Source organism: Rhinoraja longicauda, chromosome 9 (assembly GCF_053455715.1).
Source record: "Rhinoraja longicauda isolate Sanriku21f chromosome 9, sRhiLon1.1, whole genome shotgun sequence".
Classification (NCBI taxonomy): Eukaryota; Metazoa; Chordata; class Chondrichthyes; order Rajiformes; family Arhynchobatidae; genus Rhinoraja; species Rhinoraja longicauda.
The window spans coordinates 18,103,923-18,120,084 of NC_135961.1; the positions used below are offsets into that span (position 1 = coordinate 18,103,923).

Here is a 16,162-nt window from a genome sequence, read left to right on the forward strand (position 1 = left end):
AAATACTTAATGAGCAAGGTGGTAAAACAATACCGTGGACATAGAGAAGTTTATAGTTAGATCAACCATAATCTTATAGACTGCAAAACAGGCTTGAAGGGTCGTTTTAGAACAGACGACTGTTGCCAGTCGAATTCTTGCACCCAATTTGTATGTTCATTATTCTCCGCTGTACTTTCTACATTCAGTTTGATTCTTTACGGCATTATGAGCCCAACATTTACCATAAAGATTTTCTCATGCTCATGGTCATGAAACTTTATCTGGTATGTTTTCAGCTATTTTCTCTTCCCAATAATCAATTTCTATTATTTTTTTTCTGCCAACCTTTGATCCCAGTCATCCCATTCTGGTTTGTCTAACTTCTATTTGTGTGTTTACAGCTGCCTCTTTTCTATTTTAACCTAATATGGAATCAGCTTGGCAAGTTGTGCTTTGTTATTAGTGATTACTGCATCAGTGCACCTGCAGTGAGTTGGAAATTGGGTCATGCTGCAGAGGGTGTGAACTGATAACTGCAATGCTGTTTTTCTAAATTGTTCCCTTCTCTTATTTTTCTTTCCAAACTTTGTTATCTTTTGGCAACTGCAAGGGTATTAGTATCAATTTGATTATTAACATATAATTACATTATAGCAAGCATTGTCTCACAAAGGAAACCTGACCAACAAAGACGCTGTGTTAAAGCAGAAACTGAAAGTATGTATTTAATATAAATGCAACTCAATTTATTGATAGTATGTTTTTTGTTAAATGTTTCTCGATAGATGGTCAATCATCATATGCATTTTGTGCTGTACCTAAATGTACACCCTTTTTTAAAAGGCTCGTATCTGCCATGCAAACCCAATCTCAAACAAAGTGTCGGAGTAATTCAGCGAGTCGGGCAGTATCTTGAAATGGCATGTTATAAGGAATTTAGCAATTTTGCTTAAAAACTGGGTAATTTCTTGAGCAAAATGAGGCAAGCAAAACACTCTCGGACTTTCCATACCGGATACTCACTCTTCAGTTTTTTTGTTAAGCTGGGAGTAGAAGTACTGCCTGCTTGTAAGATTTTCCAAAGAGCAGTTGGGCGATGGAGCAACAAGCATCTTTGTTTGTGTAGCAGTGGTTGAAGGTGCAACTTCTCGGTAAATACAACGTTTTTAAATATTGTTACAGCAGAGTTATGTTTTTGATAGCAGAGTGAGACAGATTACTGGTGTAGGTGGGAATATGAAATGGAGGAGCAAGCTTAAGGAGCTGAATAGCCTACTACTCTATGTTAATATGCTCTCCTACTTTCTTTCAAATTGGACCATGAAATATTTGAAGTCCACTTGAGACAATATCTGTTGAAGGTCCCTTTTTAACTGGATGGAATCGTTAGTAGACTGTGATCTAGTCTCTGGAGAGCAGCACTTCTGACCTGATTGGTGATTCCACTGAATCATGATTCTATTTTTTTAGGGGAAGAAAGGGAAAAACTATGACTTTGGCAGTTGAACCTTTGCATGTCGCTATGTGTAGGACGTGAGGCATAAGCCTTTTCATTTAATTTTGGACTGATGTCTTTTCTAAACGTGAGTGACGAAGATAGGGCGGCTCTGCATAAATTCTTGTGCCAAACTTTTTTTTTCCGAAGGTAGTGCAATTCACCATATCGCACTGCACCTGGTAAATTATATCTGGAAAATCAGAAAATGGGTGCACTGAGCTGTGGAATTGATTATTGAGCAGTTGATGATTGTGCCTAGTGGATGACTTTGTTACCCATTAATATCTTCCCTTTTTGTTTTTGCAGGAAAGAGGATTTGGCAAAGTGTGGGCGGTGTAAATTAGCGTTTTACTGCAATGTGACCTGCCAGGTAAGGTCCAAGCCTGTGATCTGCAGAGTTGGCAAAAACATAAATGTCACTTTTCGCAGTTGTGGAAGTATGCTTGTAATCCACCAACAGAAGGCGGTCTATCAGTATCTCTGGAGAACATAGATAAGTGACTTTTTGGATCAAGACCCTTCTTCGTCTTGGCCTGAAACATCACCTAACCATGTTCTCTAGAAATGCTGCTTGACCTGCAGAGTTACTCCAGCACTTTGTGTCCTATAAATACAACAGATTTGTTTTAAAGATATGTCTGAGAGGAGTCAACATTTGCAAATGGTTTTGTTAGATTGCAATGGCTCTGTTGAATTTTGTCAAATTGCAAGGTTACTATTCAAATTAATCCTGAACTGTGTAGGAAGGAATAGCAGATGCCGGTTTACACCGAAGATAGACACAAAATGCTGGAGTAACTCAGCGGGACAGGCAGTATCGTGGGATAGGCAATATCTCTGGCTAGAAGAAATGGGTGATGTATCGGCTTGAGAAGGGTCTGAAGAAGGTTCTTGACTCGAAACGTCACCCATTTGTTCTCTCCAAAGATGCTGCCTGTACTCCAGCATTTTGTGTGAATCCTGAACACACTGTAATAATAACCATTTCATTTTAATTGTACTAATATGGTGAGTGTATAATTAACGAGGTTTTGCATCTTGTTGTCTTGCAGAAGACTGACTGGCCAATGCACAAACTGGAATGCTCTTCATTGAGTAAATTTGGACAGGACTGGAACCCCTCTGAGACGGTCAGGCTGGTGGCAAGAATCCTGGTTAAACAGGTGAGGTGAATGGATGAACCAACAAAATGTGCGATTGATTATGGTTGATTATATTAAAATAAAATATAATAATAAAATAAAAAATTGTAAATTATATATATATATATATATATATATATATATATATGTGTGTGAAAAATAATATATCTAATATATAAGAAATATATAAGAAATATATCAATGGATCCAGTGAACTTTGGTGATTCATACATTCCAAACGACCATGGTGAGATTTTAGAAACATAGAAACATAGAAAATAAGTGCAGGAGTAGGCCATTCGGCCCTTCGAGCCTGCACCGCCATTCAATATCATATCATATCATATCATATCATATATATACAGCCGGAAACAGGCCTTTTCGGCCCTCCAAGTCCGTGCCGCCCAGTGATCCCCGTACATTAACACTATCCTACACCCACTAGGTGATCATGGCTGATCATCCAGCTCAGTAGCCTGTACCTGCCTTCTCTCCATACCCCCTGATCCCTTTAGCAAAAAGGGCCACATCTAACTCCCTCTTAAATATAGCCAATGAACTGGCCTCAACTACCTTCTGTGGCAGAGAATTCCACAGACTCACCACTCTCTGTGTGAAGAAATGTTTTCTCATCTCGATCCTAAAAGACTTCCCCCTTATCCTTAAGCTGTGACCCCTGGTTCTGGACTCCCCCAACATCGGGAACAATCTTCCCACATCTAGCCTCTCCAACCCCTTAAGAATTTTATATGTTTCTATAAGATTCCCCCTCAGTCTTCTAAATTCCAGCGAGTACAAGCCCAGTCTATCCAGTCTTTCCTCATATGAAAGTCCCGCCATCCCAGGGATCAATCTGGTGAACCTTCTCTGTACTCCCTCTAAGGCAAGAACGTCTTTCCTCAGGTTAGGAGACCAAAACTGCACACAATACTCCAGGTGCGGCCTCACCAAGGCCCTGTACAACTGCAGCAGAACCTCCCTGCTCCTAAACTCAAATCCTCTTGCTATGAATGCCAACATACCATTCGCTTTCTTCACTGCCTGCTGCACCTGCATGCTTGCTTTCAATGACTGGTGCACCATGACACCCAGGTCACGTTGCATCTCCCCTTCTCCCAATCAGTCACCATTCAGGTAATACTCTGCTTTCCTGTTCTTGCCGCCAAAGTGGATAACCTCACATTTATCCACATTATATTGCATCTGCCATGCATTTGCCCACTCGCCTAATCTATCCAAGTCACTCTGCAGCCTCCTAGCATCCTCCTCGCAGCTAACACTGCCACCCAGCTTCGTGTCATCCGCAAACTTAGAGATGTTGCATTCAATTCCCTCGTCCAAATCATTAATATACACTGTAAATAACTGGGGTCCCAGCACTGAGCCTTGCGGTACCCCACTAGTCACTGCCTGCCATTCCGAAAAGGACCCGTTTATTCCTACTCTTTGCTTCCTGTCCGCCAACCAATTTTCTATCCACCTCAACACTGAACCCTCAATACCGTGTGCTTTAAGTTTGTACACCAATCTCCTATGTGGGACCTTGTCGAAGGCCTTCTGAAAGTCCAGATATAACACATCGACTGGTTCTCCCTTATCCACTCTACTAGTTACATCCTCGAAAAATTCTATAAGATTCGTCAGACATGATTTGCCTTTGGTAAATCCATGCTGACTTTGTCCGATGATTTTACCACTTTCCAAATGTGATGCTATCACATCTTTAATAACTGACTCTAGCATTTTCCCCAACTACCGATGTTAGGCTAACTGGTCTATAATTCCCCGTTTTCGCTCTCCCTCCCTTTTTAAAAAGTGGGGTTACATTAGCTACCCTCCAGTCCTCAGGAACTACTCCAGAATCTAAAGAGTTTTGAAAAATTATCACTAATGCATCCACTATTTCTGAGGCTACTTCCTTAAGCACTCTGGGATGCAGCCTATCTGACCCTGGGGATTTATCTGCCTTTAATCCATTTAATTTACCTAACACCACTTCCCGACTAACCTGGATTTCCCTCAGTTCCTCCATCTCATTAGACCCCCGGTCCCCCGCTATTTCCGGCAGACGGTTTATGTCTTCCTTAGTGAAGACAGAACCAAAGTATTTGTTCAATTGGTCTGCCATCTCCTTGTTTCCTATGATCAATTCACCTGTTTCCGACTGCAAGGGACCTACATTTGTCTTAACTAATCTTTTTCTCTTGACATATCTATAAAAGCTTTTGCAGTCAGTTTTTATGTTCCTTGCCAGTTTTCCCTCATAATCTATTTTCCCTTTCCTAATTAAGCCCTTTGTCCTCCTCTGCTGGACTCTGAATTTCTCCCAGTCCTCTGGTATGCTACTTTTTCTGGCTAATCTGTATGCTTCATCTTTTGTTTTAATACTATCCTTGATTTCCCTTGTTAGCCACGGATGCACTACCTTTCCTGGTTTGTTCTTTTGCCAAACTGGGATAAACACTTGTTGTAGTTCATCCATGCGACCTTTAAATGCCTTCCATTGCATGTCCACCGTCAACCCTTTCAGCATCATTCGCCAGTCTATCTTGGACAATTCACGCCTCATACCCTCAAAGTTACCTTTCTTTAAGTTCAGAACACTTGTTTCTGTATTGACTTTGTCACTCTCCATCCTAATGAAGAACTATACCATATTATGATCACTCTTGCCCAAGGGGCCTCGCACAACAAGACTGCTAACTAACCCTTCCTCATTACTCAATACCCAGTCTAGAATGGCCTGTTCTCTCGTTGGTTCCTCGACATGTTGGTTTAGAAAACCATCTCTCAAACATTCCAAGAAATCCTCTTCCTCAGCACCCCTGCCAGTTTGGTTCACCCAATCTATATGTAGATTGAAGTCACCCATTATAACTGCTGCACCTTTAGTGCACGCATTTCTAATTTCCTGCTTGATGCCATCCCCAACCTCACTACTGCTGTTAGGTGGCCTGTACACAACTCCCACTAGCGTTTTCTGCCCCTTAGTGTTTCGTAGCTCTACCCATATCGATTCCACTTCCTCCAAGCTAATGTCCTTCCTTTCCACTGCTTTAATCTCCTCTCTAACCAGTAACGCTACCCCACCTCCTTTTCCTTTCTGTCTATTCCGCCTGAATATAGAATATCCCTGGATGTTGAGCTCCCAGCCTTGGTCACCCTGGAGCCATGTCTCCGTAATCCCAACTATATCATAATCATTAATAACTATCTCCACATTTAATTCATCCACCTTATTACGTATACTCCTTGCATTGAGACACAAAGCCTTCAGGCTTGTTTTTACAACTCTCTTACCCCTTATACAATTATGTTGAAAAGTGGTCCTTTTTGATTTTTGCCCTGGATTTGTCTGCCTGCCACTTTTACTTTTCACCTTGCTACCTGTTGTTTCTACCCTCATTTTACACCCCTCTGTCTCTCTGCTCCTGCTCCCATCCCCCTGCCACATTAGTTTAAATCCTCCCCGACAGCACTAGCAAACACTCCCCCTAGGACATTGGTTCCATTCCAGCTCAGGTGCAGAATGGAACCAATTTTGGTTAACTCTGTGCTTGGTAATTATTTATCCATGTGATCTCCCACATATATATATATATTTGGAGGCACAAATTTGTTTTTTGTAGCTTGAATGATTCCAATTGTATGGTTTTGCTGTGGATGGTGAATGAGCTGTGTTGAATCTAAAATGTGTTGTATTTTAGATTAATCCCAGCCTTTCTTTGTGATGAATTTCATGACAATTGATTAGCTGCATGCAAGTTGTTCATTGTGTGTTTTAACAAGTTGTCTTTTGAACATGTTCAGAGTCCAGATGTTTAAAATGGTAAAAAAAATGTAGTGATCCTGGCTATTACCCTTGGGAACATCACTGAACACTCCTTGAATCCAAAAAATCCTAACCCTGTTGTTTCTCGTTACAAAAAAAACGTCCCGTCTCTGCTGTTTCAGCTGCTTTTGTTTTTGTATCCTTCCATCTTGACGTGAATCATGAAGCAATTTATCAAATGCCTTTCCAAATCCATACATATCACATCAGCTGCATTATCTTCATTACCTCTCAGTTGCTTCGTAAAAAACGTCTGCCTTGACCAAATTCATGATCTTTTCTTCTAATGAATCTGGACCTGTCCTATTGACTGCTAATTCTGTCCCTGAACTAGTTTCTCAAACTGTTTTGAGGTGACACAGAAAGTTCTCTAGTTATTGGGTTTATCTCTAAATTCTTTTTAGTTTGAACAAGGTGTAACATCTGCAATTTTCCATTCCATTGAACCATCCTTGCATCTACAGATACTTAGCAAGTTAGGGGCTGGACCACTGCAACTTTTACTTTTTGTTTAGCAGCCAAGAAAGTTTTTTTTTGTGCTCAAGATTCCAGCATATGCACTCTCTTGTTTCTGCAGGATTGCCTTGTAGTTTCTACATGCTGCAGAATTTCACAGGTCTGAGGTGCCCCGCCATGTGTCTTTTTAATTAACAACCAAGAAAGAATATTTAAAAATACTATTAGTTTATTTGCTGTTTAATTTTAACTTTTATATTTCTGGGTTATTTTGTTTACATGCTTGCTTGAACTTGCTAGAGCCTGTTTTCCGTGCACACATCTGCCAATGTGTGATAACCTTCTAATGCAAGAAATTGGGAATATTGCAATGTAGCAATATCCCCTTTAGCTCCAGGCTCAGACTTTCTCTTCTATAGGATGTGTAATGTTCGGCAGCTGTGGCAGGGCTAGTACGCCATCACTTCCCAGAAGGCAAATCCAGGTGGCAGCCAAAGCGAGGCATCATCCCTGGACAAACTCAATGCAATCTATGCGTACTTCAAAAGGACGAATACTGTCTTCTCGAGCTCCCTTAGCACCCTACGGCATTGCAATCCCAGTCACCGAGGCTGATGTCAGACGATCCTTCGTGATGGTGAACCCTTGGAAAGCATGTGGACCTGATGGTGTACCTGGTTGCGTTCTCAAAACCTGTGCGGACCAACTGGCTGGAGCTTTTGCAGGCAACTTCAACCTCTATTATTACTGACCTGTTTTAAAAGGGCACCATTAATATCAGTGCCCATGGAGAGTAAGGTGACGTCTCAGTGGTTATCGACTGGTGACATTAACATCCATGGTGATGAAGTGCTTATGAAAGGTTGGTTATGGCACAACAACTCCTACATTGCAAGAACCTGACCCCATTGTAGATCAGTGGGGGATGCCATCTTGCTGGCTCTCCACTTTGTACTGGACCACTTGGACAATAAGAACACATATGGCAGGCAGGTGGTCGTATATTTGTCCACAGTTTGACGTACAACACCATTCATTCCTCTCACACTTGTTCTCAAACTCTGGTTACTGGGTCTCTGTGCATCCCCGACTGTGGATCCTCGACTGTGGATCCTCGACTTTCTCATCAACCAACAACAATCGATACAAATTGGCATCAACACTTCCTCCTTGATACCATCAGCACAGGGAGACACCTGGAGGCTGTGTGCTCAGCCCACTACTCTATTTGCTCTATACCCATGGCTGTGTAGCCGGACATGGTTCCAGCTCCTTCTTCAAATTCACCGATGATGCCACTGTTGTTGGACAATGCTGAGCCAGATTATAGGAGGGAGGACAATCATCTGATTTGTGCCAAAGCACCAAATTTGATTTCCAATGTCGATAAAACCCAGGAGCTGATTGTTGACTTTAGAAGAGGAAGGCTAAGAATCTAGAAACCTGTGTTCATCGACAGGTTTGTGATGGAGAGAGTCAACAACTTCAAGTTCCTGATCATGTATACCTCTGAAGATCTGTCTTGTGCCCAGCACTTTGATACAATCATAAACCAAGCCTATCAATGCCTCTACTGGAAGATTTTGGTATGTTGATCAATGCCCTTTGAACTTTCATTGGTGTACGGTAGAGAGCATATTGGGTTGGTTTGGCAACTTGTAATGCCCAGGAACAAAGGAGATTACAATAAGTGGTAGATGCTGCTCAATCCATCACAGTCACTGACCTCCCCACCATCGAAGGGATATATGGGAGGCACTGCCTCAAAAACGGCAGCCAGCATCATCAAAGACCCACACCTGCCTGGTCATGTTCTCATCTCTCTCTTGCCATTTGGAAGAAGGTGTAGGAATCTGAAAACTGTTCAGGAGCAGCTTCTTCCCAAAATCCAGCAGGCATTTGTGCACAATAAACACCAACTAAGCTTCGAACTGCCTTGGTTGCACAGAGGCTGCGGACTTTAGCTTTGCACTAAGATTTTTAAAAATTTATTGAACATTTTGTTTGTTTTCTATGTGTGTACTGTGTTTATAGATCTGTTACGCTGTTGCAAATAAGAATTCCATTGTTTCATTTTCAGTACATATGACAATTAAACATTCTTGACTCAATTCAATTTGGAAGTTATTGATGATAGCAACTTGATATTTTGTTGCTTGGCTCTTATCGCTGTATTGAATTCATGTTAGTAACAGCCGAAGTTCTAATTTGCATTTCCTTGGAATTATAGAAAATGCACCCAGAGAAAACTCCTTCGGAGGAATTACTAACTGTTGATGAGTTTGAATCGCGTGAGTATTTATGCATTTATTGGGTCTAAGTCAGTTGTTGCACTATATTCTGCAGCATTTTAGTTTAAAATTTCCAAATAAATGTTTGCCTCTGATATTCCATTCATTGTGAAATAATTAATTAATTAATACTTGCACTTAGACTCTGCATATGTCAAAGTAGTTGATTTGTTCTTGTGCACATCTTGTCTGAAGCCTGAATCTGATCTTGATGATTAGATAAACATTTGTTGTTGTTGAATGTTCGCTTCATCTATGATTTTTTTTTTCTCTGAATCGCTCTACCATTTGAGTTGATTTATGGAGTCTGTTATCTCAAATCTGTTCCAATAACTCTATTCTAAAATTACTGCTCAAACATCTCCTTTTACGCCTGGTGGGACGTCAGTGCACTTTAGTGTGGAGCCACATGGCTGCACTGGACTGTACATTTTTCCCCACCTTCAGTTCCAACTGGGTGGCTCCAGGGAGGTATTGAAGAGGTCACTTTGAGACCTACTGATTATTGGTGTTACTTTGCTTATAGCTCCCTCTCACTTCCATTAAATATTGATTTCTGCTAGGCGATTTATGGGGTGACGCAGCGGTAGAGTTGCTGGCTTACAGCACCAGAGACCTGAGTTCGATCCTGACTACGGGCGCGGTCTGTGCAGAGTTTGTACGTTCTCCCTGTGACTGTGTGGGTTTTCTTGGAGGGCTCTGGTTTCCTCCCACATTCCAAAGACGTACAGGTTTGTAGTTTAATTGACTTTGGCAACAAAAAAAAAATTGTTCCTAGTTTGTAGGATAGTGTTAGTGTACAAGGGTCACTGGTTGGCTGAAGGACCTGATCTCTAAACTAATCTAAGTTGGGGGTTTTTACTCCACTCTGCTCTAAATACTCGATTGCATTGTTAATGTGAGTTTGTCAAATTCTCCCTGTGAAGATAAGGATATTGAAACAGTTAGCATTTAACCTCCATATGGGTAACAGATGCCTCTTTTGAGTACTTCCTGAGCCACACATGAGTGCACATAGGCCCTGGAGATCTTGCATGAACGTTATTGACTGTTATTGTGCTGGGCTTTCTTTCACTGGAAAGCCGCTAGGGAAATCCATCAATCACTGCATACAATGCACCACTAGGACAACCTGTAGTGTATGCAGTCAAGGTCGGCACTTTTTTTGGGGACTAGATTATTTCAGGCAGCATCAGGTAGCCTGTTATCAAGCCACTAGTCACATTAGTTAAGACCAACGAAAAAAGCGGAGCAAGATAGACCACTCGACCCTAAAAACCGTAGTAGGTCATGGGTAAATTTCAGTGCCATCGTAGGAAGCAGATTCTGTGTGCTAGACTGGGCAGTGTTCACAACTCTGTGATTTCTTCATATATAAAATGTTTGCAAACAATTATTTTTGCTCAACTTGGATAAGTTGACAGTTGACATTTCTAACTATTTCTTGAAGAATTGCTGCTTCGTGATCTTTAAACTTTGGATGTTACTGTTTGAATATTTGCACTAGAGATCCACTTTGTATCAGGCCAATTGATCATATTTAATGAACTGATTTATTCACAAAATGCTGGAGTAACTCAGCAGGTCAGGCAGCATCTCGAGAGAGAGAAGGAATGGGTGACATTTCGGGTCGAGACCCTTCTTCAGACTGATGAGTTTTCTCTCGAGATGCTGCCTGACCTGCTGAGTTACTCCAGCATTTTGTGAATAAATCGATTTGTACCAGCATCTGCAGTTATTTTCTTATATTTAATGAACTGTTCTTCTTTGCTTTCTCTGTTAATTTTAATTTCACCCCCACGAGCTGTATTTCTTTTTGTTTTATTTTTAAAAGTCATGGAAGCAGAGATTAGGCATTTGCAAACAATAGAACTCTACCATATCCACAATATAATTGAAAAGACAATTAACTTTATACTTAGAGGCAAGAAAATTTGAATTGGTGAATTGATTAGTTAAAAACCCTTGACAGCCACTAAAATGACCAATGCTGCCTGATGTGGTACAGAAGCATGAATCCAATTCAAATAGACACAGTGGTGGAGTAAATCACCGGGTCAGGCAGCATCTCTGGAGAAAAAGGATGGGCGATGTTTCAGGTTGGGACCCTTCTTCAGACAAGGCAGGGAAGGTGAAGAGCTGGTATAAATCAGGACCTGATCTTTTCATTGGTTAGCTGATATGCGAAACAGTGCAACCCTGTATGTCTCGCACACAAAATGATGTCAATCTTACCGTGAATGACAGAAATATAAAGTGTTATCCTTGTTTGTGAAATTCATTTTTGAATGATTCAAAATTGAGGGGGTTGGTGCAATATACTGCTAACCCACAAATGTGTCGTTATGAGATATTCACATTTGAAAAATCCATAAATCACATAAAAAAACAAGAAGATGCCTATGTTATTTGATCAACTTATCGGTTGAATTTAAATATGAAATGTTTGCAGGTTGTAGGGTAGTGGGTAAGGATTGTGTTAATGCATGTAACTCATTTTTCACAAAAGTGAGGGTTAGCACTATATTGCACCGACCCCCTCAATTATATGTTAAATTCAAAACTAAACTATGGTATCAATGTACATTATTCATGTCTAAAGCTAGCATTGTATTAGTGTAGGTAAATGCATTACATTTTATTACACTAATACAGAATGAAAAGAATGAAAAAAATATCTTGACATGTGTTCATAGTTACTTTATTCACAATATTAGGATATATATATATATATACACCATAAACACATATATATATATATATATATATATATATATATATATATATATATATATATATCATAAACACATAAACCATAAAGGTCAAATCGCCTTTATGGTTTATGTACATCATGTGAAAGATAAGATGATGAGAGAAATAGAGCTTTGCTTTAAATCAAAGTTGCTTCTGATCCATGAATCAGAATGGATTCTCTATCTTGCCTCTCGCACACAAACACACATTCATAATAATAATAATAAATTATAATAATACATTTTTATTTGTAATATGTAGGTTGGCACAGGGTCAACTGTACAATTAAACGTATTTGACAAGACAACGGGTCACCTCAGCAGTAATATTCCAAGGATAAATAAGATAAAAATGACATTAGTAAGGTAAAAAGACAATATTAAAAATAGTTAAAGACAATATTAAAAATAATCAACATATATGATTTGAAATGTGTTTATGAGTTCAGAAGCTTGATTGCCAGATGGTAGAAACTGTTCTTAAGTCTGGTGGTACGCGCAGCCATACTCCTGTATCGTCTGCCTGACGGTAACAAGAAGAACAGCCTGCGTGCTGGGTGGCTGTGGTCCTTGATGATGCTGCGTGCCTTCCGCAGGCACCGCCGGTAGAAAATGTCCTGAATGGCCGGGAGACCGTTGCCAGTGATGTGCTGTGCCGTCTTCACCACTCTGTAGTGATTTGTGGCTGTGGGCCGAACAGTTCCCGTACCAGACTGTAATGCAGCCCGTCAGCAGGCTCTCGATGGTGCATCTGTAGAAGTTTGTGAGGATGCTGGCGTTCATGCCAAACTTCCTCAGTCTTCTCAGGAAAAAGAGCCGCTGGTGGGCCTTCTTTGTTATTGTGTCCATGTGCAGTGTCCAGGAAAGGTCCTCAGTGATATGCACACAGAGGAACTTAAAGCTGCTGACCCTTTCAACCTCAGCATCACCGATGTGGATGGGGAGGTGTCCACTCCCCCGCTGTCTCCTGTAGTCCATGATCATCTCTTTAGTTTTGCTGACATTGAGAGAGAGGTTATTTTCCTGGCACCAGCTGTTTAGTGCCTTTACCTCCTCTCTGTAGGCCGTCTCATTGTTGTCTGTGATGAGGCCCAAGATGGTCGTGTCTTCAGCAAACTTTAGGATGCTGTTTGAGCTGTGCTTAGCAGTACAATTGTGCGTGAACGGGGAGTACAGGAGAGGACTGAGCACACAGCCCTGTGGTGTGCCTGTGTTGAGGATCAGTGAGGAAGAGGTGTGGCTGCCAATTCTCACTACCTGGGGCCTGCCCGTCAGGAAATCGAATATCCATCCGCAGATGGAGGTCTCCAGTCCAAGATCAAGGAGCTTGGGGACGAGTTTTGAGGGAATAATAGTGTTGAATGCCGAGCTGCAGTCAATAAAGAGCATTCTCACATATATATTTCCTTTGTCCAGGTGGGTGAGTGCAGTATGTATTGCCATGGCGATGGCATCCCCCGTGGCCCTGTTTGATCTATATGCAAACTGAAGCGGGTCCAAGGTGTCAGGGAGAGAGGAGCAGATGTGAGTTTTGACTAGTCGCTCGAAGCACTTCATGATGACTGATGTCAGTGCGACAGGACGGTAGTCGTTTAAACAGGAGGTTACTGGTTTCTTTGGAACAGGAACGATGATGGATGCTTTGAAGGAGGTGGGAACCACAGACTGACTCAGAGAGAGGGTGAAGATATTGGTGAACACCTCTGCCAGTTGATCAGCACACGCTCTGAGGGCCCGCCCTGGAATACCATCTGGCCCTGGAGCTTTGCGGTCGTTGACCTTTTTGAAGGACTGCCTCACGTCTGCCGTTTGTAAGGGCAGTGTGGTAGTCCCCCTGCACACCTGTGGACTCATGGTATGCGCTGTGTTGTCTGCATCGAACCGGGCGTAAAAGGTGTTAAGCTCGTCCGAGAGCGATGCGGTAGGCTGAACAGTGCTCCTGTTTTTCCCTTTGTAGTCTGTGACGCAGCGTAATCCACTCCACATGCGTCTGGAGTCCGAGCTGTAGGTGTTGAGGTCGCCTGAGTTGAAGGCAGTAGTCCGTGCTTTAAATTTAGCAAGGATTTCCGGTCCGACCCAGGGTTTCTGATTTGGGTAAGTGCAGATGGTGGCTTTTGGAACTACATCATCGATGCACTTACTAATGTAGCCTAACACAGAGTCTGTGTATTCGTTGATATTGCCTTCTGCTGCGTCTTCAAACATCTGCCAGTCAGTTGTGTCAAAGCAGTTCTGTAAGGCCTCATCAACCTCATTGTTCCATTTATATATGACCCTGGAAACCGGTTTTTCCTGTTTTAGTTTCTGCCTGTATGCAGGCAGCAGTAGAATGGAACAGTGATCTGCCTTACCAAAAGCATATATATAAATATAAATAATAAGTTAAATTTGTGCAGAGTGTCTGTTACACCAATACAAGGGAAACTGCACAAAAGAGGGGGCTGGGGAGGAAGGATGGGAGGGAAATGGGCAGAAACTAAGAAAGAATAAAATCAGAGATATTAAGCAGGGTGAAAACATTTAAAAAGCAAAATAACAAAAAAAATGTGAATTGATAGATGAGATATATTCTGCATTTAAATGGTATCATACACATACTGTTCCCCCATAACATTGATTACACTGCGAGAGGCATAACGAACGGTGGGTTTTGCTTACTAAAATGGCGGACATTCTGCTCCATTGCGTAGTACACTTCAGTATACGTGATTTCGATGGAGTGGTCCATCTTGCCCCACTCTATTACCTTTGGTTAAGACATTGACAGACTGGTGGAGTGGAAAGCTTCCATTTTGTCTGCTTTGAGCAAGCACAATGTCAATTAATTGGCTCTCCTGAATAAAAGAACAATGGACCTGATTGCAAGGTGAACGTTTGATCGGCCATTTTAATCGGGTGTCTAATGTGTGGAATGGTGCTGTCTTTTCTTTCAAAACAATAATGGCAATCGCTGGATTGAGGGCTGGATTTTCTTATGCAGGTCAGTAGTGTTGTGAAATCCTGGGGCTTGCTTGGCTTTGGGGATGCCCATTCTGTTGCATGAGTTGTGTGTCCTTGTAACCTCTCGGAAAGAACACCTATTTGAGGGATTTAACAAGATAAAGCTAGCCACTTGGATTGAATCAATAACAAGATGTTCCTGCCTTTTGACCTCGTGATTAATGGGACTAGAGGGCTTCTACGTTAGATTGCAACCAATATTATGATTTCTTCATAACCATTGTTTTAGTCCTGTTTCATTTGATTTTATTTCTGTTTTATTTCAGATCTTGATAAATTGGATAATGAAAAGAGAGAACTGATTGAGAGTGACATTGCTGCTCTTCATCATTTTTATTCTAAACACTTAGACTTTCCTGACCAGGCTACCTTGATTGAGCTGTTTGCTAAGGTTTGTAGTGGATTTGAAAACTGATATGTTTGGGGGGAAAAGTTAGTTCACTTATTCTGTGGGTATAACTGGGTGAATATTAGGTGGAACAAATGCATGATTTTTTTACCTCGACATCACAAGGTTTTTGTGGTCATACTTGAAGATTTAATCCTGGGCATTTAAAAATTAAACTGACACTAATGCGAGAGACAGAAGGGCCATTTAAAATCTTTGTATAACCTCCATGTGGACTTCTAGAATGCCAAGGGAGGTTGGCGAGGGTGGCCTTTTGCAACCTGTAACAAAAACAGAAAATGGTAGAAGCACAAGGAAGGTCAGCCAATATCTGTGCAAGGAGAAACGGTTACATTTTCAAGGCCAGGAATTTGTGGTAAGTAGGGAAATTAATGGGTGCACAAGAGATAATCAGTAACAGGAGTGGTCTCTGAAATCTGAGAGGGGAATGAAGATGTGCCTGGTCTTCTAATCTCATTGTAGATGGTAGAACTTGAGTAGGATGTTCAATTGAATGCAGCAATGTGTGGAGTAGCAGAACTTTATACTTGTTCTATCCAAGAGGAGAAGCAGTTGGAACCGAGATGGGTGAGAAGCATCAAGGGTTCAGTCAACAGTGGTATGGTTGAAGTTACTATTCACAAATAATGAAGACGCCTTAGAGGTAAATGTGTGGAAAGTCATGTGATAGGAGCATACACAATGACGATGGAGGAACTGGGAGAATGGAATGGTGTCCTTGCAGGAGGTGGGTGATATAGTAACACTCGTAACGCCGCCATGCCACTGATGGGAAACACAGATCTTTACTTTTCTGTGA

The 16,162-nt window shown here is 41.4% G+C and overlaps 1 protein-coding gene across 2 annotated transcripts in view; it reads left to right on the forward strand.

Moving 5' to 3' along the window:
• The window catches only part of LOC144596918 (N-lysine methyltransferase SMYD2-like), a 46,448-nt gene that overhangs the window by 10,017 nt on the left and 20,269 nt on the right, over nt 1-16,162 (forward strand). For both annotated transcript variants that reach the window (XM_078405800.1, XM_078405799.1), the window contains exons 2-5: nt 1,787-1,850; nt 2,533-2,643; nt 9,141-9,201; nt 15,221-15,345. In XM_078405800.1, coding sequence (XP_078261926.1) covers nt 1,787-1,850; nt 2,533-2,643; nt 9,141-9,201; nt 15,221-15,345 — 361 coding nt within the window. The remainder of the gene's footprint in view (nt 1-1,786; nt 1,851-2,532; nt 2,644-9,140; nt 9,202-15,220; nt 15,346-16,162) is intronic.